General features: G+C 46.7%; 1 protein-coding gene and 1 long non-coding RNA gene across 2 annotated transcripts in view; one reads left to right on the top strand and one right to left on the bottom strand.

The window, feature by feature from the left end:
* Positions 1 to 726: 726 nt before the first annotated feature.
* Gm39922 lies at positions 727 to 5,763 on the top strand. The gene is made up of 2 exons (XR_866703.1): positions 727 to 1,947; positions 5,286 to 5,763. It is a non-coding gene; the product is annotated as a predicted gene, 39922 (long non-coding RNA).
* Positions 5,764 to 5,878: 115 nt separating this feature from the next.
* Ncaph (non-SMC condensin I complex, subunit H) overlaps positions 5,879 to 24,421 on the bottom strand; it is a 30,146-nt gene continuing 11,603 nt past the window's right edge. Inside the window, exons 8-18 of the mRNA NM_144818.3 lie at positions 24,110 to 24,201; positions 23,195 to 23,397; positions 20,147 to 20,295; positions 19,576 to 19,682; positions 18,602 to 18,724; positions 15,630 to 15,740; positions 10,555 to 10,728; positions 9,424 to 9,540; positions 8,174 to 8,265; positions 7,916 to 7,991; positions 5,879 to 6,350 (exon numbers count right to left, since the gene is read on the bottom strand). Of these exons, the coding sequence (NP_659067.2) occupies positions 6,291 to 6,350; positions 7,916 to 7,991; positions 8,174 to 8,265; positions 9,424 to 9,540; positions 10,555 to 10,728; positions 15,630 to 15,740; positions 18,602 to 18,724; positions 19,576 to 19,682; positions 20,147 to 20,295; positions 23,195 to 23,397; positions 24,110 to 24,201 (1,304 nt within the window). The 3' untranslated portion in view covers positions 5,879 to 6,290. The remainder of the gene's footprint in view (positions 6,351 to 7,915; positions 7,992 to 8,173; positions 8,266 to 9,423; positions 9,541 to 10,554; positions 10,729 to 15,629; positions 15,741 to 18,601; positions 18,725 to 19,575; positions 19,683 to 20,146; positions 20,296 to 23,194; positions 23,398 to 24,109; positions 24,202 to 24,421) is intronic.

The raw sequence follows: 24,421 nt of genomic DNA on the forward strand, positions 1-24,421 counted from the left end.
TTTGCTTTGCTTTGCTTTGCTTTGCTTTGCTTTTCTCTTTTCTTTTCTTTTCTTTTCTTTTCTTTTCTTTTCTTTTCTTTTCTTTTCTTTTCTTTTCTTTTCTTTTCTTTTCTTCCCTTTTCTTCCCTTCCCTTTCCTTTCCTTTCCTTTCCTTTTTTTTATGCGTGCCTTATCTGCATGTACACCTACATGTCAGAAGAGGGCATCAGACACCTTTATAAATTGAGACCCACCTTGTGGTTGCTATGAATTGAACTCGGGACCTCTAGGGGAACAGCTAGTATTCTTAACCCCTGAGTCATCTCACTAGCCGCTTACTGCTTTTTAAAATGAACAGGTTTCATTATAATGTTTTCATACATGTGGATCATAAACTCTGCTCATTTTTTTCTTTTTTTTTAAAGATTCATTTATTTTATGAGTATACTGCACTATCGCTGTCTTCAGACACACCAGAAGAGGGCATCAGATCCCATTACAGATGGTTATGAGTCACCATGTGGTTGCTGGGAATTGAACCCAGGACCTGTGGCAGAGCAGAGTCATCTCTCCAGCCCTGCTCACCTTTTTCACCTTCAAATTAATCTGACATTGGCTACTACCCAAGTGGTTCTCAACCTGTGGGTCTCAACCCTCTTAGAGGTTGCATATCAGATATTTGCATTCTAATTTATAACTAAAAATTACAGTTATGAAGTAACAATGAAATAACTTATGGTTGGGGGTCACCACAACATGAGGAACTGTATTAAAGGGTTGCAGCATTAGGAAGGCTGAGAGCCACTGCTCTACCCTTTCCTACAAGCCTCTTCTGTCCCCAAGGTAGTCAGTCCTCTTACCTTCATGTCTTATATGTATACAAAACAAAACAAAATGTACAATTTGAAGAGAAAAAGAACACTAGGAAATATAATGTCGGAGTTAAGTCTTGGGCTCAGAGAGCCCAAGTTTAAAGAAAGGCCTGATGAGAAATGGAATAGAGAATGGTGTCTCCTAGGAAGACCCCACCCAGCTAAACTTGCAACCAGTTAAAAGGCCTCCTACAGCAAAGGAAAGCTTATTCAACAAAGGAAAGCATCCAGGAATCAAAGCTTATACAAATGTATGGAAGGTGGCAGCTCCATCCCAAGCAGGAAGCAGGATTTGGCAGCTTCAGCAACTTGGACCTGCTTCAGTCAAGAAGGATGCAGCAGTGAGCAAACAGGCTGTGGTTTCTTCCTCCACTATAAAGGAAAGCTGGTGACACCAGGCTGTGGCCAGGGAGTTCCTGCATGGAGGAGTGGAGAAGCCATCACATGAAACTGAAAATGAAGCCTGGATTGTGTTGGAGACCCTAAGATCTTGAAGATGCCAGAGCTGTGGGATACTGTCAATCCCACTGGGTGAGAATAAGACCACTACCACAGCTTTGAGCCAAATTTGAAGCAAGCTTTAATTAAATATTGGCTGATGGACTCTGGTTAGATCCATTCTGGGGTTCCTAGAAAATGGCCAGGAGTTATACTGGCAACTTATAAGGCTATATACACCCCCCACTGGCTTCATCCAATAGGAGACAAGCATACTTCCTGATGTACTTCCAGCCTAAGTGTGATCGAGTATGTCCACTGCACCTGGGTCAACCAAACTTGTTAGGGAAGTGAAAATGTATGACTTATCTCATATGAACAACAGCCCCCAGCGTCTCAGGAAGTATCTGTCCTTGGGCAAGGGACTTACAGGTTGGAGGCATTTTTGTTTTATGGATCTCACAATACCTGCCCAGGAGAGCTACAGCCCAAGTAGAAGCAGCTCAAGAGAGAGAAGTGTGTTGTAAGGATGAAAGGAACAGAAGAACTCATGAGCATCCTGACAGCAGACGTGGTGATGCAGAGTTTGGAGTTCGTCCTGCTGGGTCTGGCTTGCTTTGGTCCAGTGTTTCCTCCTATCGTCCCTTCCTACCTTTTGGTATAGTAATGCATATTCTGTGCCATTATATGCTGGAATTATGTAATTTCCTTTTTTTAGTTTACAGGGGTTAAAATTAAGACATTGCCTTGAGTCTCAGAGGAGACTTTCAGATTTTTTTTGTTTGTTTGCTTTTGTTTTTTGAGACAGGGTTTCTCTGTATAGCCCTGGCTGTCCTGGAACTCACTTTGTAGACCAGGCTGGCCTCGAACTCAGAAATCTGCCTGCCTCTGCCTCCCGAGTGCTGGGATTAAAGGTGTGCGCCACCATGCCCGGCTGACTTTCAGATTTTTAAGCAATGTTGAGACCTATGATAGACTATAGGGACTTTTAAGTTAGATTGAATGCATTTTACATTATGATATGGCTCAAGCCCATGGGACCCAAGGAATGAAATGTGATGGTTTAAATAAAAGTGACCCCTATACGCTCATATGTCTTGAATGCTTGGACCATGATTGGTCAAACTTTTGGGAAGATTAGGAAGTGTGGCCTTGTGTCTTCTTGTAGCATTCAAATCTACTGGGAAAGACCAAAGATTTATACTCAATTCAAATGTAGATTAATGAATTTATTCTTGCTGCTAAAAGCAGGACAACCAGTCTTAGAGCCAAAGAGCATGCTGTGTAGAAGGGTAAGATGGGGTTTTCAAAGTGGACATCAGAAAGGTATGTGTTACAATTATCCACAGAATCACAGCTGGACAGGAAAACTGCTTAACTTCCCTCAGTTGTTGCTTTCTTCCGATACATAGTAATAAAAAGTCTATTTCATTCTTTCCCCACAGTGGTAAGCAAGCTTTACAGAAGTGAAGGCGACTCTTAATACCTCACAGCCCCTTGCCCTATTTAAGATAAGAGCCACTAGGATCTCCCAGCCCTCCCAGAGCAACAGGTCAATAGCCCTTAAAGAATGCCTAGCTCCATATTACGTTTCTTTTGTTTTTATTTATTTATTTATTTATTTATTTATTTATTTATTTATTTATTTTCGAGGCAGGGTTTCTATGTATAGCCCTAGCTGTCCTGGAACTCACTCTGAAGACCAGGCTGGCCTCAAACTCAGAAATCCGCCTCCCTTTGTCTCCCAAGTGCTGGGATCAAAGGTGTGCGCCACCACCACCCGGCCCATATTATATTTCTTTAGCCATCACATTACCCAGGTCTGAGCAAGCTAATGTCTAGGATAGAGCAGTTCATTTTTAGGCAGGCAATAACTATCAGGTTAGGGCTGGCTCTTACATCCCCACATTGTCACTGGGTGTGGGCTTTGAGGTTTGATAGACTATGGAGACTTCTGAAGTTAGACTGAATGCATTTGCATTATGATATGGCTACAAGGCCACTGAGGACAAGGAATGGATCCACCCCAGATCCAGTCTCAGTCTCCATACTTTTAGACCCAATGCTAGGTTGGCAGAGTTCTGAGTTTAAGGCCAGCCTGATCTAAAGAATTCCAAAACAGCTAGCGCAGAGACCCAAAAAGATACAAGTTTCCTTGGTCATGGTGTCTTCATAGCAATAGAATAGTAACTAAGACAGTGACTGTGATGGTTTGTATATTCTTGGGCTAGGGAGTGGCACCATTTGGAGGTGTGGCCTTGTTCGAATAGGTGTGACCTGGTTGGAATGGGTGTGTCACTGTGGGTGTGGGCTTAAGATCCTCACCCTAGTAGCCTGGAAGTCAGTCTTCCACTAGCAGCCTTTGGATGAAGACATAGAACTCTCAGCTCTGCCTGTGCCATGCCTGCCTGGATACTGCCATGCTCCCACTTTGGTGATAATGGACTGAACCTCTGAACCTGTAAGCCAGCCCCAAGTAAATGTTTGTTTGTTTGTTTGTTTTTTATAAGACTTGACTTGGTCATGGTGTCTGTTCACAGCAGTAAAACCCTAAGACAGTGACCATGGAGAATTGATGTTGGGAGGGCATCCTGACAGGCAGTACAGAGGTTCTAAGGTGTTATAACCCAGAGATGGGAGCCTGTGGCTGGTACTTGTTCTGCACCCACAGGAAGCTGGGGTCGGACACATGGGGCCCAGCCTCCTAGGACCTTCTCAACCCAGATAGTGTAGGCTTTTCTTCTTCTTCAAACTGAGGATGCAGATACTTTAGACATGACTAGAGTTGTGTTTTAAGATGGTGGCTGTAACTGGAGTATAAATATGGAAGTCAGGAAAGATAGCTGGTGGTGACTGTGAATGGAGAGATTAAAGTGTGTGGACAATGGCAAGAGCAATAGTCAGGAGTGACACTGGGAAGTAGTTTAGGTCCTGCGTGAATGCTGGACCATCCCAAGGCAGCTCCAGGGTGAGAGACACAGGAGTGCTGGGATCCTCCCAGTGTAGAATTCATCAAGTAGGAGAGGGCCACATGGGGAGAAGGCATCGGAATGCCAACTTAATCTAAAACTGCCCTCTGCTCATTAAGATATGCAGCTCTACCTGCACACTTATATTTAAGAAGTGTCCTTGTCTCTTGAGTTGTTTTAAATGTATTATAAGTGAGTGTTTGACTTGTGTGTTATATCCTATATACCGATTGTAAAAATGTCTTGGACAAAAAGGTACCATAAATGGGAGAAACATAAGATGTCCTGCTATAGAGAAGTGATAGCTGAGGAGAAGAAGGCTTGGCCAATCAAAGCGAGAGACTAAAAGCTGAGCCAGGACTGGTACCTCCTGATGTGGGAAACACTCGCCCACTGCACAGGGCCAGACTGCTCCTACGAAATTATATTCATAATCTCCGAAACCTTGTGATGGAGCAGAGGAAAGCAGACACTACTTTGAACATGATTTAGAAAGCATGTTAGGGGGTGTGGTTCTTTCCCTTGCACTGAGAGGAGGGAGGTTCATGGTACCTGACTCATGTGCCCTGCCACACATAAACAGGACAACTGCTAGAGACTGCTGGAGCTGCCTGAAGTGAGCAGGAGCAGCAGGGAGGCCCTGTAAGTGGTCATCCATGCTCGGGCAGGCTCAGGAGGTAGCTGCCTTTGTCACTCATGCTCCCATCAGCGGACACTCACTGCTTCACCAAGCTGGACACTATTTCTTTGTCTAGCATCTGGATGAACAGGAAGCCACAGAGGAAGGAACTGCCCTTTGTTTGGGCTTAGAGCAATTTATAAGTAAGAATTACCAATTGCACCAGGCGTGGTGGCGCATGCCTTTAATTCCAGCACTCTGGAGGCAGAGGCAGGCGGATTTCTGAGTTCGAGGCCAGCCTGGTCTACAAAGTGAATTCCAGGACAGCCAGGGCTACACAGAGAAATCCTGTTTTGAAAAACAAAAAGAATTACCAATTGCACTCTTGCTTCTTGTCCATCATCCCAGGTGCTGACCAGGACAATGAGTGACAGGGACCCAAGGCACACTGCAAGCCATCCTGACGCTCATTTCCCCAAGGTATGAGAAGACATTTTATATCTGGGAGCATGAATTCTGTAGGGCTGGATGAGGTCCTAGCCCTGCAGTGTGGAGCTAGAAGACAGAAGGCAGGCAACAGGCGTCCGAACTTGCTGGTGACTGGGAATGGTGAGGACACCGGGGAGTCATCGTGTAGCCCGTGACTACAACAGCACAGCAGCAAGATGGCTGCCAGAGAGTCAGGATGCATCAGCTCAAGGCCTGTCCCTGAAACAACCTGACCCGCTTCCGTGTCTGTCCTCTTTAACTTGGTGTACTCCCCAAGTGGGGTCCAGGCTAAGTGAAGTCACAGGAGGACAAGAGAACACTTCTACCACCTTTGCTACTGCCACCCCTCCCCCAGAGTCCATAGGTGCTTAAATACAGATCTGACCTCCAAACAGCTGTTCTGTTTCCTCTTGCCTTTTCTGTACCCTGGCCCCGATAGGTGTGGCCTCCTCAGGGGATAACGGGGTGTATGTGTGTGTGTATGTGTGTGTGTGTGACGCTAATACTGACTGTTTACTGGGCACTCAGACACTTGCCAGAATAGTTTTATTTTGGGGTATTAAATACACTTACAAGTTTAAAAATGATAAATTTTATGTACATAGATCTGGGAATTCTTTAAGGACAGAAAGAGGCTATGGAGAAATGATTCTCGACAGTACAGAATGAAAAGTGGGACGGTCACAGAAAGTGACCAGAGCACATGGATATAAAGATCAGACTGTCTGTACAGACTAAAGGGCTTCCCTCTCCTAGGTGGACGTTACCCACGTGAGACCTTCCAACAGCATGGAGCTTCCTAGCGTGGTGGCATCCCGAGAACCAGCACCGTGGTGGTTGGCTATAGCCACGCTACAGGCCCAGCACCTCTCCACGGCCACCAGGAAGCCATGGGCATCCCGCTGCAGACGTCTCAAAGTGGACTCAGTCCCCTTGCATCACCAGAACATCAGAAAGATCCTCTGTGCCTTCTAGCTTCAGATTCTGAGGGAAGAGAAGAAAGAAACACAGGCTTTGATAGACTTGAGAACAGAATCCTAAGACACATTTTAGTTGAGGAGACAAGGTGACCACGGAGAACGAGCTGTTTTATTATCACAAGGAGAATCATCTCGTGGCAAATACAGTTTGCACAAAGTTGCTTCTCAGGCCTTGCCAAGTGCAGGGAAAAGCAGAGATCCTTCTCCGCCTCTGCTGCAGCTGACAGGACTCCCACAGAAGACCAACATAGGCCCCCAGGCCATTACCCCATCCCCGGCTGCTACACCTCTCATCTTAACTTCAGGCAGCTTTTCCCTTAGGGCTAACTGACTGCCAAGAGAAGACTGTCTTTTCCCCTCAAAGGTGCAGTGGTGAGACCTGCTGGTACTCACATCTGCCATACACTCTCCCCTAACTTGTCTTCCTGGTATGTTGTAGCTCAGGTTCTAGAAGCTGTTGAGATGGGGGAGAGTTCAGTGGTAGAGCACTTGCCTAACATGTAAGGCTAAGTTTGCTCTCTAGCGTGGGATTGGGGTGGTTCCAGTTCAGTTGTATGCTGATCAGTTGTATGCTGATCAATTGTATCCTGCTCACTATGGAGGCAGAGGGAGGAGCAGCAGGGCCCATCCGTCCCTAAGCCCCACCACACAGCAAAGGATGACTAGGGTCCACATGGGAGTGACTAAAGGAATGTCTGGGACGAGTGTCTTCCGTGGAGGTGCTGAGCTCTAAATCATCACAGAACTCTTAGGAAATGTCCAATCCTGTGTCAGCCTGACAGCACACGGGCTGTGGCTATCTTGCATACTTTAGATATCCAAACCTCTACAGGGGAGACTTGACTGCAGCAGGAGGGAGTCAGGACACTAAAACCTTGGCCATCACTAGGGAACGGGGCAGAGCTGCAGAGCAGGGGCCTCAGTGAGCCACGCTCCTGCGTCAAGTGAGTCTCAACGGCCGCTTTGCACACTCTTGTCAGGGTGGTAACAGTACACCCCAGTCAGTCAGCTTTTCTTAGCCTTTCTTTGGGTTGCTGGCATGACAGGTACTTCAGCTTCTGTCAGGAACCACACAGAGACGCTTCGACTACCATAAGCGCAGACAGGTGCTGTGTGCCTGCCTCTCTAGCCCCCATGGGCTTGTTTTTTTTTTTTTTTTTTAAAGATTTTTATTTTTACTGAGCTAGGTGATGGTGGTGGTACACACCTCAATCCCAGCACTCAGTAGGCAGAGGCAGCAGATCTCTGCATTTGAGGCCAGCCTGGTCTACAGAGCAAGTTCCAAGATAGCCAGGGCTACACAGAGAAACCCTATCTAGAAAAAAAACTTTCTATTTTATTCATGTGTGTGTCTGTCTCTCTGTGTGTTTGTGTTAAAGGCCAAGGGTGTGGATCTCCTTGAGCCGCAGTTAGAAGAGTCGTGTGTTGCTCGATAAGGATGCTGGGGACTGAAGAGGAGTATGTGCTCTTGCCCACTAATGTGGCAATGCTCGGAAGATCTGCTGTAAAAGCTCTAGAGAGCTGGCAGAGGTGGATTCAAACGCCCCCATACTTACTTGGATGGCTTACCTTTTCATTTGCTAAGTGCAGAAGACAGGCAAAAGCCAGGGGTATGGAGAGGTTCTGAGCCATGAGCGGGGGCAGCCTGGGAAGAGAGGGGCAAGCACTGAGTAGGTCAGGCAACCCAGAGGACAATGCAGCTCCTTCAAGTGTTTATAGAAAGTAAGAGGTGGACAATGGGCCCTTCATGCTAAAAGTCCCACCAAGAAAGTTGCCCAGGGCTCAGAGGGGACAGCGCACCCTAGCCCTCTGTCTATCAGCACACACCTTGTCTGCAGGTCCTTTGTGAGCCCACTGAGTTTCTTCTCATCAGCCACTTCCTCGGGGGCACCTTCCTGTCCACTTTCAGTGTGGTTTGCCTAACCAAAAAAGCATATTTATGGGTTGAAACAACAGAAACTTACAAAACTGTAAATCCCATAAAGAAAAGTGTACTGAAGGAAGCAAAGTTAAATTCTCTGGAGACCTTAAGGATGGGTCTTAGTTTGATCCCCACACTGGCACTCTTAAGAGGTGATAGAATTTTTTGTTTTGTTCTAGGGTTTCTATGTAGTCCTAGCAGTCCTGAAACTCACTATGTGGACCAGGCTGGCCTTGAACTTACAGAGGTCTGTCCATCTGCTTCTGTTATGAGCCAGCATGCCTGGCTGAGTCACGAATTCACCAAGGTGTGACTGTGGATAGTGGACCATATGCCCTCCTTGTTCTTTCATAGTCTAGCCATGACACGAATGATCAGACCCTGCTTTGTGCTTCTGTAAAGTACTACAAGACCAAAGCAATGGTGCCAACGCACTGCAGACTGAAACCTCTAAAGGTGAGTCAATGGATTGGCTTTTCTTTGAGGTGAGAGCCTCTGCTGTTTGTTGTACACACACTAACACTGCGACTGAGGCATTCTCTGACATACCCAAGACCACACAGCTTAGGGTCCTCAATAATCATGCATTTCACTGCACAGCCAGCAAAACGTGTAAGCAAGAATGGAGTTTGTAGAGCTCAATGGGTCTGAACCGGGGTTCTAGGTCTGCACACTTAGTCTGCTTCACTCTCAGGAGAGGGGTCTGGCAGCGTGATTATGTCTCCAGCGTTCCTGCTGAGAATGGGCATCCTAAGGCAGAACACCACTTCAAAGCATACACACCTTCTGACACTTGTAAGGTAGCCACAATACTTTGTACAAAGTCCTATTTTAAGTCCGGTTGCTACTGGGTAAGTACTCCGAATGCCCATCAGGACTGTAAAGCACGCAGCTGCTAGGGCAGCATGGGAAAGCTTGCATCTGCACGTTTTCATCACCAGTAAGGTGAGATAGAGGCCAAGGCATTAGCTTGCTGTGTGACCTGTCCCATCCTCTGCTGGGACAGTCTCTTCTTCCAAGCCACGGTGATGTCTGTTTTAAACTGTGACTGCATCTCTCTGCTTTAGGGTGGGGACCACACTGAGGGATCATGAGCTGTAGACATCAGCTCTCCCTTCCTACACATTGGGAACCTAAGGAGCATGAGTGATGTTACCTCTGTGTCAGCCTCCTTCCTAGAAAACTTCGTCAGCAGACTCCACATACTCTGCTTCAGCTTCTTCATGTCCATCTTTTTGGCAGTCTTGGCGTAATGAATTTCTATTTTATTCACCTGGAATAGGTGTAACAAAGCAAAATTAACCAGAAGAAAAACATTCACTATCAATTTCCTGTAAAATAGAAGTCTCGAATGAAAAAGTTGGAAATCAAGGAGAAATCCCAGCCGGGCACAGTGGCACACACCTTTGATGCCAGCCCTCTGAGACAGAGGCAACTGAATCTCAGTGAGTTAGACACCAACCTGGTCTACAGAGTGAGTTCCAGGACAGCCAGGGCTATAAAGTGAAACCCTGTCTCGAAAACAAAAGCAAAAAAGAAAGCCAGTCTCAACCTCATATACAGAGTTCCCTGCAAAAAGATCTCACTTCTTTCTGTTTTTACCTTTCGGATTTTGCTGTTTTGCTTTTGAATCTCGTGTAGCCGAGTCTTGCCTGGGCTTACTGTTAGATCCTGAACTTGTCAACCTCTTGCCTCCAAGCAAGTGCTGGCATTACAAGTATGAACCACCACGCCCAATTTTAATGAGCCAGTGCATGGGACTGAATCTAGGTAAACACTCTACCAATCCTAACTCCTTTTAATCAGAGGAAATTTAGATTAAGACCAAGAATTGCAGTGTAAGAGATGAGTATATGAAACAGATAGCACCCAGCCTGGCTCTTGGGATAAGGCATCAGGTATTTAACACATGACAGGAACTGAAAATGGCCAAGGTATTCAAAGCCCCACAGCAATGCTCTCGCTGCAGCCTTCCTACATGTGTTTTATTGGTGTGGCCAATCCACTCCTACTTATGACTTGGGTTTGACTCTCAACACTACAGCAGTAAATAAAAGTTAATAAGATAAAATAAGGTCTTTGGAAAAATATCACTACCATATAACCTAAGTAGCCAATGTCAATAACTGGGAAGCAGTTTAGACAGCACAACCCTGTGTGAAAACTCAGATAGCAGGTTAAGATGGAACCGGAAAACAAGTGGAGCGCAGGCTGATGGGACTCACATCTGAGAGGAGTTAAACAGACAGCCAGGAATCCACACAATTCCTTGTTGTCTCTTCCTTACCTTTTGAGGCTCAGCCACCAAGTTCAACTCTTGGTAAGTTGTGATATCTACTCCTTGGTTTTCAGGAGAAATGTGACCATTCTCTTGTGTTGTCTTTGGATCAGACTCAAGGTCAAGGGTCCCGACTGGATCCGCAAATAAATCGTCTGCCTCTTCATAATCACTGTCAGCAGCCTGGGCAAGGAAACAACCCTTCAAGTTTGGTAGATGCTATCAATGGGAGAGACTCCACGTACACAAAGCAAGCAGAGTCCCACCAACGTGGCCTGCTCGCTCACTTCTTCCTGCTTCACATAAGCCCTACTACAGAGAGAGGGGTCTCTTATCAGCCTGAGACCTCGGAAGCATGAGTTTAAAGAGTGCAATGACCACAGAGACCAGCATCCCCTTTGCTTAGTAACTAGATAAATATTTCATCTTACAGAAAACATTCCCAAAACGCTGGAGCACAGCCTGCATCCCTTGCCTAACAAGAGCACAGAACAGGGGCTGGGCATGTAGCTAAGTACAGAGTACACACACATTTCATGTGAGTTACTAGGTTCCATCCTTACCACCCAAAAACAGTACAGGAAATCCCAGGTGCTATCTAATTTTGTAGCAGGAGCAACGCCCTTTTATATTTTGGATGGATACAGACTCTCAAGAATGCCAAGGTGACCTTAAACTTGCCTTGTAGCAAAGGGTGACTTTCGATTCACCTTCCTCCACCTCAAGACTGGAAGGTGTGTCCCACCACACCCAGTGTGATGGTTACAATAAAAATGCCCCACACATAGACTCAAAGGGACTATTAGAAGACCAATGTGCTTAACAGAATTAGGTGAGTTAGGGGACCGAGCCTCAGCTGTGTCAGACTGAAGTTATTTATTTGAGATACAACCTTCGAGATGGGAAGTGGTGGCTAAAGGAAGCCAAAAAAAAAAAAAAAAAAAAAAAAGACTGTAACTCAGATTCCTACCTCAACTACACCAAGGCAAGTAAGAGAATTCTTGGGCACCGTTGGCTTCTGCAGGCTCTGGATACCTGGGTTTGCGACCTTAGCTGCCCCTTGTACCCCCTAGCCAAGGAAGGGGAGGTGTTTGTGTAGAACCCAGATCACCAGAAAGCCTTTAAAGAAATTTAAAAAGCCCTACTGATGGCCCCAGCCTTGGCCTTGCCTGACCTAACCAAGCCTTTCACTCTTTATTGAGAGAGCAGGGGTTGCCATAGGAGTCTACCCAGACTTTGGGACCTTGAAAAAGGCCAGTGGCTTACCTATCCAAGAAGTTAGACCCTGTTGCCAGCAGGTGGCCTTCTTGCTTGAAAGCTATTGCTGCAGTAGCATTACTTGTCAAGGATGCTGATAAGCTCACTCTGGGACAGCAAATAACTGTAGTGGCACCCCACACTCTTGAAAGTATTATCCAACAGCCTCCTGACCAATGGATGACCAACGCTCATATGACACATTATCAGAGCCCTTTGTTGACTGAACGAGTGACCTTTGCTCCCCCTGCTGTCCTGAATCCCACTACCCTACTGCCCGAGACTGATGACTCTTCACCTGCTCATCACTGCACTGACATTCTGGCAGAAGAAACTGGTACTCGAAATGATCTGAAGGATCAGCCTTGGCCTGGGAGTCCGAGTTGGTACACGGATGGCAGTAACTTTGTGGTTGAAGGTAAGCGGAAGGTAGGGGCATCAGTGGTGGACAGAAAGCAAGTGATCTGGGCCAGCAGCCTCCCTGAAGGAACTTCGGCCCAGAAAGCCGAACTTGTGGCTTTGATATAAGCTCTACAAATGGCAAAGGGGAAGTCTATCAACATTTACACTGACAGCAGATATGCTTTTGCCACTGCACGGAGCAATATACAGACAAAGAGGGCTGTTGACACCTGCAGAGAAAGACCTAAGATGCTGTGGCTAAAGGGAATCAGATGGCAGATCTAACCGCCAAACAGGCGGCCCAAGGAGTAATGATCCTGGCAGTCAAGAAGCCTAAAGATTATGATGTCAGAGACCAGCTTTAGATATACCCCTGAGGACTATCAAGTTATGGACAAATTAGGGATGGTAAAGGAAACCTCATATGGGGTAATAGAAACAGAAGAAAGAAAATGAGTTCTCCCATGGGAAGAAGGACACAAGTATGTTACCAACTTACATTACTTGACCCACTTGGGGTCAAGAAATTAAAAGGTGTGGTTAGGTCCTCTGACTACTATGTTACAGGACTCTCTGACTTGGCAGGAGAAATAGTCAAAGCTGCAAGGCCTGTGCTATGACTAATGCAGGACACTCCATGTATACTCCTGGGAAGAGGCTCAGGGGCAACTGGCTGGGGGCCTATTGGAAGGTAGATTTTAAAGAAATTAAGCCAGCTAGATATGGTAACAAGTACTTATTAGTGTTAATAGACACCTTTTCAAGCTGGGTAGAAGCTTTTCCTACCAGGACTAAGACGGCCAATGTGATGGCCAAGAAGATCTTAGAAGAAATCTTCCCGAAATTTGGGATACCCAAGGTAATCGGGTCCGATAATGAACCTGCCTTTGTTGTCCAGGTAAGTCAGGGACTGGCCAAGATATTGGGGGTTGATTAGAAGTTACATTGATTAGAATTGATTAGAAGTTACATTGTGCATACAGGCCCCAAAGCTCAGGACAGGTAGAGAGGATGAATAGAACCATTAAAGAGACCCTTACCAAATTGACAGCAGAGACTGGCGCTAATGATTGGATAGCTCTCCTACCCTTTGTGCTCTTCAGGGTTAGAAACACCCCTAGACAGTTTGGACTGACCCCCTATGAATTACTCTATGGGGGGGGGGGGGCTCCACTGGTAAAAATAGCCTCTGTACATAGTGCAGACATGCTGCTTTCCCAGCCTTTGTTCTCTAGGCTCAAGGTGCTCAAAAGGGTGAGACAGCGAGTGTGGAAGCAGCTCCAGAATGCCTACTCAAGAGAAGGAGACCTGCAAGCCCACATCGCTTCCAAGTTAGAGATTCAGTCTACAGTAGATGCCATTGCGCAGAAAACCTTGAGACTCGGTGGAAAGGCCCTTATCTTGTACTCTTGACCATCCTACTTTCTATCCTATGGGACCCCTTCTGATTTTGCTTCTACTTTTAATTATAGGTCCATGTGTGTTAGATAGGCTAGTTGCCTTTATTAGAGCAAAACTTAGTACAGTGCAGCTTTTAGTTTTGAGACAACAGTACCATGCCCTAAAGGATCAAGTGCATCAGGGAGAATATAGTGTCTAGTTCTAAGATTAGCAAGTAGAAGTGGTGAATAAAAAAGTGAAACATAAAAAACAAAAAATTCTAGGCCGTTAGGCCCAGGCTTGAGAATGTGACCTTTGTGACTCAATGCTCCAAGGCATGCTAATTATAAAACAGATAGTGACATTCCTCCATCCACTGGCTTCCTGGGTTTGGGGAGTGTTCATTCAAAGAAAGTCACCCTGACCCACCTGGACAGCTCCTGGAACCCACTATGCAAATGTGCTATTGTTAGAGACTCATAGAAACTGTCTTGACTCCCACTCCCTCACGACTCTTAACTGGTATTTTTGGTATTTTCCAACAACGCTCTCCCCACCCCCTTGAGTTGTGGTTCCTTCCTTTAAATACCCCCTGTCCCAGCTACTCGGGGCCCACGGTCCTCTACCCCCTGTGTGGTGTATGGCTGTGGGTCCCAGAGCACGCCTGGAATAAAAGTCCTCTTGCGGTTTGCACCAAGACCATTTCTCGTGAGTGATTTGGGGTGTTGCTCTCCTGAGTCAGAACGTGGGGGAGTCTTCACGTTGTGGGTCTTTCACCCTCTAGATACGGACCTCTCAGTTACCTTTCTTAGCACCACATCTGCCTGAATGTCACCATGTTTCCACAATGCTAGTAATGGACTAAGCCTCTGCACGCCAGCCCTAATTAAACATTTTCCTTTATAAGGGTTGCCACAGTCTTCACAGCAACAGAACTCTAAGACACCTGGTTTATAAGGTGATGGGGAGCAATCCCTGCTTCATTCATGCTGGTCTGCAGTCTCCACTCACAGAAAGCCATTCTCAGAACCAAGCCCAGAGTGAACGGATGAGAACTGTGACATAGGCAGTATGGCAGAGCTCTGAACAGGTTCCAGGGCTGGTCCTTACCGGCGCTGAAGTTGCAGAAGCATCGGCCAAGAGGTCAGACTAGATCCTCATTAAAACAAAACAATCTCTCCCCTCAGTAGAGAAAGAAACAGAATAAATGACTGTCCAATTCTGTCCTCCCTGCATGAAGGGTCACAGGAGGCTCTGTCCTCCTCACCATAGCTTCTATTTGCTGTTTCTTCAGGAGACTCACAATGAGAAACAAATTAGCAATGCCCACCAAGGTCTGAGAATGAGGAAAGGCTTGGACAAGTTCTCCTGATAAGTAGGTACTTCCAGAGAGTTCTTGGCCCTACTAGATCACACCACTTTCGCATGCCTTGTTTCAACTCATAGCCAAAATATTAGCTCCTATGAACAGGAAGTGTAGTTATATTTCTTTGAAATTCCACAATATCCAAGATTAGTGCTGTGTTGTACAGGCCAGAGCCTATCCACTTGTCTATTCATTAGCAGAGTGTCTTAGTTAGGGTTTTGCTGCTGTGACAGACACCATGACCAAGGCAACTCTTACAAAGGACAACATTTAATGGAGGTTGGCTTACAGGTTCAGAGGTTCAGTCCATTATCATCAAGGTGGGAGCATGGCAGTGTCCAGACAATGATGCAGGAGGAGCTGAAAGTCCTAAATCTTCATCTGAAGACTACTAGAAGACTGGCTTCCAGGCAGCTGGGAGAAGGGTCTTAAAGCTCACACCCACAGTGACATTCCCACTCCAACAAGGGCATACCTACTTGACACTCCCTGAGCCAAGCATATACAAACCACCCCACAGATCCTGCCCACTGCTTCCTGCCCCTGGAGTATGAGGAAAGCGGCCATGCCAGCTCATTTCTCAGCACTGTTCACTGCTATACACTGAGACAGAGGGCATCAGAAACCAGGGAAGAGACTACCCACCATTTGGAAGAGGCAAGAACTCTTCTCCCCTTACCTGAAGTCCAGGACAATAGTTGGAGGTGTCGTTAGGGTTGTTGTAATCATAGTCTTCAATTTCCTCATAGTGCTCAGTCTTAGCCTTCTGGTCCTGGTCCATCTTAAGTGACTAGAATAGAGGAGGGGGTGTGCAAAAAGAAATCTCTAAAAAAAGCAGCTACTGGGCGAAGCTGGGGATATCAATCTTGTTTCCTATTTCAGTCTCATTTTAGCAGGACATGACCCTAGAGTGTGTGTGTGTGTGGCTAAAAGGCTACATAGTCTAACCAAGTCTCTACTGCACAGAACAACACAAGATACAGGACTCAGAGCCACTACTCACCCCCCAAACCAAAACACTTCCTCTTCTGCTCTGCAAACTGCATCTTCTGCAGTTTTACTTAAAACCAAAGGCTGGCCACCCATCTACAACTTTCTAAAAGAAACTCAACTTGTACTTGAACAACCCTGCTAAGAACTCCTTATCTTAAAGGCAGCCCACAGGGGCCTGGGGAGAGGACTCAGTACAGTGCTGGCCTTGCAAGCATGAGGCCTATGTCTGGCTCTTCAACACCCATGTAAAAAAGCAGATGTTCAGGAAAGCCAAGAGATGGGTCCCTAGAACTGTGCTGACCAGCCAGTTTAGCTAACTGGTGACTACAGGGCGACGTGAGACACTGTCTCAGGAGGAGCTGGGAGGATGCTTAGTGGGTGCAGCTGTTTGCCACTAAGCCTGACAACTTAAGATCAATCCCCTGGTTCAATATGGTAGAAGAAGAAAACTGACTCCTCCAAGTTATCCCCTGACCTCTACACACACACTGCGGTACCCATGTGCATGTTCCCACACAGGATATACAAGGAAGACACCCCAAATCTACATCTGTCCCAGCACATACACAAGCATGAGCGCACGCGTGCACACAAAAAATAAAATAATAAAGGCAGCTGCCCCTTACTGGGGCAAGCACACAGCAAAGAAAGAAGCTCTTTCCCCTACTTATCCCTGAGTTTTCATTCAGCCTTCCACAGCCCACAGAACTGTGCCTCCCTATGGGAGGGCTCAGGCACCACAGCCCTCAAGCATCTGTGGCTCTTACCCTGTCGGCTATCCTTGGAATATGCCTTTGAATTAAGGAGAATGTAGCTGGAGATGGATTTAACTTGCAACACTATCTTGATGATTCTAATACAATCTAAAATCAACTGTTTAAAACAATATTTTTATAATACAAATTCAAAGATAATATCAAACATTGAGTGAGTTAAGGAATGGCCCACTAGCCGAGCAATGCTGGCACATGCTCTTAATCATAGACCTTGTGAGGCAGAGGCAGGCAGATCTCTGTGAGTTGCCAGCCTGGTCTACAAAGCTAATCCTAGGATAGCCAGGGCTACTATGCAGAGAAACACTGTCTCAAAAAACCAAAAAGAAAAAAAGGAAAGAGAGATGCCCAACGTCCTTCCACTGTTTCTCATGACACATGGAGCTCTTCTCCACTGGGAAGCCCTTCTCTGTGCATGTGCAAGCTTGCCCCTTGCCAAACTTCTAGCGTCTAGTGTAGCTCCGTGGAAGAACAAAGGACCTCCAGCTCCTGCTGCCTGCCTGCCTGCCTGCCTGCCTGCCTGCCTGCCTGCCTCTCATATGATTCTGAGTATAATAAAGACCTCAAGTTCTTTCTTTCAAAGAAATACTGACAAGCAAGGCATGGGGGCTCGTCCTAGCATTTATGAGGTGGAGACAGAAACCTGGACTACACAGTTTCAGGCTAGCTTGAGCTACAGGATAAGCTTCTGGGTGGGAGTGGGGTGGGGGTCAGGAACAAGAAACAAAAGCAATTTGTAGAAAATCAGCTACTTATTGACAGGGGTTGGGGAAATCAAAGAGTAAAAACCAGACTCTACAATAGGACGGCTTTTCTCCATCACATTCTCCTCTCAATATGCAAATTACCATCTTGGCTAGCCTACTGAAAAGTCCACAATCACAGCCACAGGGAGGGGAGCCATCCAGGGGACTCTGCTGTGCGGCTGTAGCTCAGCCTTGCTCTGCCATCCTGCACCAGACTGTCTGTCCTTGCTGGCATCAAGAGCTGCAACTCAGTGCTGTGCAGCTGCCGATTCCTGTGTTTACCAAAGCATTTCTGCTAAGTGAACAACATTGATCAGAAAGAAAACATGCCAGTCTGTTTTAAGTAGAGTGTAGCATCTTGGTGAACTAAGGAAAATATATGCATATCATTAAAACTGCACGGTGACTAAACACAGTGGTGCACAACTGGAATCCTGGTCCTTCAAAGGGCTGAAGCACGGGGCTGGAGAGATGGCTCAGCGGTTAAGAGCACTGACTGCTCTTCCAGAGGTCCTGAGTTCAATTCCCAGCAACCACATGGTGGCTCACAGCCATCTGTAATGGGATCTGATGTCCTCTTCTGGTGTGTCTGAAGACAGCTACAGTGTACTCATAAAAATAAATCTTTAAAAAATTTTTTAAAAATGCGGAAGCATGAGGAGCCAGAGACTGAGGCAAGTTGGGAATATGTCGCGAGTTCAAGGCCAGCCTGAGCTACAAAAGAAAACAAAAGTTAGAACATGCTCAAGCCCTAGAGGAAAAGAACGCAAGCTCATGTAGAAGAACAGACAAGATAAGGAGGAAACTACAAACCAGTGCAAGAGCAGAACTACAGAGCTGGCTGTAACCTGAGCGGAGCGCTCTCTGTGATGGGGTGTAACCCAGGTGATGGGCTATAACCAGGAGGAACCCTCCGAGACCCTGCGATGGGCTGTAAGCAGGCAGAGCTCTCTGAGTGAGGGCTCTGCAGTCTCTGTCCTCAGCTCTACCTCACCATCCACTCTCTGTGACCCCTCCTGGCCTCCCTCCTTTCCTCTGAGGTACTGCACATCAGCAACAGGACAAGCCACCTGATCCACACAGGCCATCGACAGGCCTGGCAGCCACAACAGCTTAAAGGAAGGGAGGCACCATCTTACCCTTTTGCCTGGTTTGAGGTGAAGCTGGATCAGATTATCAGTTTCATAGTGGAAATCTGTGGGAAGAGTGGTGGCTTTCCAATTCTGGTTCTCCAAAGTGGACTTGGTCAGAATGGTAGCAGCCTATTTGTTTAAAGAAAAATTCTTAATAACTGACAAATGGGTTTGGGCATTGCTCTACTACTTGCAACTCTCGGGTCTGTCTGATGAAGTGATGAAGTGATTGTACTAGGCACGAGAGCAGATGCACTTAACCAAAGTACTCAGAGGGCTGAGGCAGGCGCGCTGGCATGAGTTCAAGGCCAGCCCTGTAGAGGGCAGGAGACTGGGCTACATGGTGCTACCCTATCTAAAACCCTAAACTTTCTTGACCCTGCCACTGACTTTGTTTCTCAATGGTCCCTCAGGGACTGAGGGAGAGAACAGACTACTTGCTTACCAAATTAAAGTTATAGCTAGGCATGGTGGCATATTGGGGAGTATAGTCAGGAACAAAAATTTAAGGCCAGCCGCATCTATATAGCAAGTTTGAGGTGAGGATGGCCTGCTACATAAGACCCTATTTCTAAAAAACAAAAACTGAAATATACAATAACTTTCTGCTTGCTTCTTTTGTTGTGGGTCTCTCTATGAAACCTGGGTTAGTCTGGAACTCAGAGAGCCACAGCCTCTGCCTTTGAGTGCAGAGATTAAAGGCGTATACCACTACACCAGGCTGTACAATGATTTTGTTGTTGTGGTGGTGATTTTTCGAGACAGGGTTTCTCTGTATAGCTCTGGCTGTCCTGAAACTCTCTCTGTAGATCAGGCTGGCCTTGAACTCAGAGATCTGCCTGCCTCTGCCTCCTGAGTGCTGTAATTAAAGGCATGCGCCACCACCACCACCCAGCTTGTTAAGAGACTTTTGAAAAGCCTGTCTGAAAGGGCAAGAGGAGGGCAGTCATCTAAGAAGGGCACGGAGATCCGGCACAAACCTTTGTTTTCTGAAAATATGCATCAAAATCAATATCATCATCAAAATTAATTTCAAAGTCTTTCTTTGCACTCTTCTTTTTGTGCTCTGTGCAGGAGGTAGCATCTTCTGCAGAAATAAACAGTTTATAGCACCGTTCGTCTCCGTGTCAACAGTATTCTCATCTCACATCTACCAATGGCCTTGTCAAGCTTAAGGTGCAATTTATGGCAGTTACACATCACTACACCTCATGCCCACCTAACTTAATGTCTGTAGAAGGCTGGAGGGGCTTCCTCCAGCCCCTCCAATTTAAGAGAGGCTCCTACAGTTTAAGTCGTACTGGTCCGTGGAAGCAGGGTAAGGCCATGAGCCTTGTTCTCCCGACTAAATCTCCCTCTTGCCCCTCCTGCTGACTCTCCCGAGGTTGACACTGACCGCAGACAGAGGCTGGCTCAGCTCTCCGGCTTTAGCTCCTCCTCAGGAGATGCAAAGGACAGAGATCAGCAGCATCTCTTGTCTGCTTACTGCAGACCGCAGGCAGCATGTGCCGCTGCACTGCCCTGTCTACAAGTCCCACCCACAGGACTTACGCTTGGGTCGAGGCCTGAAGCGCCAGTGATCTGGGCCAGCCCACATCTTCATGGTCCGGGGACTGAAATAGGAATATTCCCCAGGTTTCATGGATAAAAAGGAGCACATGACTTGGATGTCTCTGTCCTCGAGGGAAATAACTTCTTCCCTGTAACACATATGAAATCATGTTCATGTACACGGCATGGAATATAAACCATGTAGTTACATGTAAGAAACTGATGAAACCGGAAATGCTAGCCACCTCTTCTACCACAAAAGAGCACTTCTTTCTTTTTCATTTTTTTTTTAATATGTATGGATGTTTTGCCTACATGAATTACATACGTGCCTGGTACTCTCCAGGCCAGAAGAGGGCATGGATTCCCTGGAACTGGAATTACAGATGGTTGTGAGCAACCAGTCCAAGCAAATACTTCATTAAGAAACCAGCAAGTTAGCTGGGCGGTGGTGGCACATGCCTTTAATCCCAGCACTTGGGAGGCAGACAGAGGCAGATCTCTGTGAGTTCGAGGTCAGATTGGTCTATAGAGTGAATTCCAGAACAGCCAGGGCTACACAGTAAGAGCCTATCTAGAGGAACAAACAAGCAAACAAACAAAAGGAACCACCAAGTTTCTCCTTGTTGAGTGGTCCCAGTGGTAGCCCATCTGAGGGACAAGAAAACAGGTAGAAAAGTCAAGGGCTGTTTGTGTTTTTAGGCAGGTCTCTACATAGCTCTGGAGAGCCTGAAACTCACTACATACCCCAGGGAAACGGCAGTGCTGGGCTGGGTGTGGTGGCATACATAGGGAGGAGAATGAGGCAGGAGGATCTTGAGTTTGAAGTTAGCCTAGGCTACACAATGATATTTACTCTCAAAAAAATAAGCAAAGGATGCAACTGTCTGAATCCCAGACAATCTTAGTTTCCATTTGCTCACTCATTATGACCCTTAGACACTGCCTTAGTTCTTCCTAAAAGTGAAAAAGTCGTTCCACTTTACATATGTAGCTCCAAACACTTTGGGACCCCCCTTTTTTAAAAACAATCTGCGATGTCATCCAGCTTCATCTGCTCTCTGTGATACACAGAGCCTGTTCAGCTCGGCAGCTCTAGTGTGGGAGGGAACCCTCTCCTCTGCCGGCCTGTGAGGATAAAGGTGACGAGTGAGATCTTTCAGAGTGGCCTTGTACTGGTATTGAGCTGAGAATGAATCCTTATGGCACACTCTACAGAGCAAGAAAAAAAAAGCCGTAAAAAGCAGACTGGTTTTCTCTATAAAATCTCAAAAATAACAAAAATAAACCAAAAACATAACCAAACAAATCAAAAGCCCAAGAAACTACATATTTCAAACATAATTTTTAAAATTAAAACACAAAAGCCCCACATTTCCGGCCCACTGGATCAGTGCTGTCAAGGACCTAGAGCATGTCACGGACTAACATGTGTAGTCCCACAGAACTACAGATGGAACTAGACTGCGTCAGAGCCTCCCCTCATGGGTCCCCACCTGCATTCTGTGGTCGGCTCTTAGTGGTTAAGCACTGTAAGGGTCACCCAGGTGGTACTGGTTTTGAAGGCATGAAGGGGTCATGCAGAGCAGCTGAGGCTCGGCACTGTGAGAGGCCATGGAAGGCCATTGGTGAAGGTGCAGCCTCAGTTGCAATTGACGGCCCAGGACTAAAGGGGTCATGCAGTGTTTTGGAGATGCCAGTACCATGAGATGACCACCAAGAGCAGCAGCAGTAGTGGAGTACAGGCAGCTGGAGCCTAGAGGACGACGCATATGCTACAAAGGGCGTGGCTGGAGAAGTGACCCAAGCCCTTGGAGGAGCCCAGAAGATCGTGAGTTGGATCCCAGACATTGGATGGTTGGAGACTGATTTTTGCTTTTGATTGTGACTGTGTCCTGATATTTTCCCTCTTGAAGGAAGAAACTATTTTATTGGAGCCCAGTTAAGAGACTTTTCATTGTAAAAAGACTTTGGATTTTAAAAGAGATGGATATTTTAAGAGATTGAAATTTTAAGAATATGTAAAGACTGTGGGACGTTTAAAGTTATTTAGACCTTGGGGATGAATAAGAATGTAAGGGTGAGGCTTACTAGTGATGTGTTTGTGTGTCAAGTAGACAAGGGGGTCAATTGTACTGGCTAGTTTTGTGTCAGCTTGACACAGCTGGAGTTGACACAGAAAAAGGAGCTTCAGTTGAGGAAATGCCTCCATGAGATCCAACTGTAAAGCATTTTCACAATTAGTGATCAAGGGGGAAAGGCCCCTTGTGGGTGGGACCATCTCTGGGCTGGTAGTCTTGGTTCTATAAGAGAGCAGGCTGAGCAAGCCAGATCAAGCAAGCCAGTAAAGAACATCCCTCCATGGCTTCTGCATCAGCTCCTGCTTCATGACCTGCTTGAGTTCCAGTCCTGACTTCCTTGGTGATGAACAGCAGTATGAAAATGTAAGCCGAATAAACCCTTTCCTCTCCAATTTGCTTCTTGGTCATGATGTTTGTGCAGGACTAAGACAAGCATTTACAGGCAAAGGTGTGAGGAGCCTGCCTCCCTTCCCCACAGCCTGGCCTGATACCATACAGAGGCCCTGTAGGCTTACAGAACTCTCCAGTCACCCAAAATATCCTTCAACACATTCTGAGTGACAGATACCCCTTGCCCAACTCTATATAACTAACAAAATCTATATTATACTTCATTTTAAGGCTGTTCCTCCCAATCTTCACTTCTGTCACATCTTTCTGACAATGCAGAGACCCTCCCCTTCAGTCTAATTGTCCTAATGCCATTGAGCTAACAATTCCTGCCAGCCAGCTCAGAGGCAGCTGTCAGCCAGCAGAACACTTCAGTCCTTTACTCTCAGAGTGGGAGTGAGCGCTGCCTGACCAACATCAGTTCTATAATGAAGTGGGTCACCAACACACAAAGCCAGGTGTGACCCTCCCTGTGAGTCAGGATGTAGCTCAGCCGTGTATTCAACATGGCATACCAGCCCGGCCAGCTGGAGCTAGAGGCCTATTTAGAAACCTTCTGGGACCCCGGGAGCCTTACTGGTTGCTCTGGACCTGACAGAGCTCCTTCCAGCTCCGGAACTCTTCATGGTCCCCAGCTGCAGAAAGGTCTGGCTCATCATTGTCAACAAAATCCTCCACCAGGGGCCCATCAGGGACATCCTCTTCATCGTCTTCAGCCTCAGCATTGATGTCAAATACTTGATCATTCTTCTTAAACTTGTCCACCAGGGCCGACACAGACTACAAGGAGAAGACACAGCTCTCCAGCTGTCCCCGTTCTTTGGGTCGCCCCAGTTCATCCCTGGAAAGTAGCCCCCACATTTTCAGCCTCTCTTTTTCCTGGCCCTGCCCCACCAGAAGCAGCGCTGTCAGGAGGAAGTTTACATTGTGCAGTGCAGGTTGCGGCTGCATTGTGTTAGGTACATTTTGTAAAACACTAAACAGGAATCTGCATTCATCAACTGCATGTTTGGAGAACAGTTTTCCATGGAGACAATTTATGTTGGAAGTTGTAGTAAGTAGGCTAAAGGGGGCCCTGCTAAAAATACACAAAGGAAGGCTTTAAACATGACAGTTTCTCAGGAAACAGTGTGCCAAGTGACTTAGCCCCCAAAGAAGGAAATGCCTCTAGCCTGACAGTGGCTGGAGGCCAGAGGCTACTGTGATATGTGGACTCCAGAGCAAATCTGACCCCTGGGAAGCAAATGAAGAGACAGGGAGCTGACCCCAGAACCCACAACTGTGTGATGGTCCAGCTGGGGCTCACAGTCCCACCCTCCCAGCCAAGCTGAGAGTTCCTACACAAGAGCCACAGGAAATATTCTCTGTGCTCCTGAATAAACACAGTCCATGTCTCGGCTCCCACTGGGCAGAGCTGATCTTGGGCTAGCTAACTGAAACCACCAGCCACCGGGAACACCCCGAGCCCTATAAACCCCAAAGCTGACCGCACCTCATTATGTGTTTCGCTGTCCCATTTAGTAAACTGGAACCCGGCCAGGGATGGGCAGAGCGGGCGGTCTTCCACACACTGCTGCAAGGAAGCTGGGGGACAGCAAGATCACAGCATAGATTAGAGGGGGGGGGGCAAGGATGACACAGAGGGAGAGGCAGTCACATCATTACTTCACAATCTCCTGACACAGACACAAGTGCACCCACAGTGGAGTCGGGCTAAATGCTATTCCCAGAGTTAAATGCAAAGGAGAAACCAGAAGCACAGACATTTCTTTCTGAAGTGTAGCTCGAAAATGCATAAAGCCTT

Source organism: Mus musculus, chromosome 2 (assembly GCF_000001635.26).
Source record: "Mus musculus strain C57BL/6J chromosome 2, GRCm38.p6 C57BL/6J".
Classification (NCBI taxonomy): domain Eukaryota; kingdom Metazoa; phylum Chordata; class Mammalia; order Rodentia; family Muridae; genus Mus; species Mus musculus.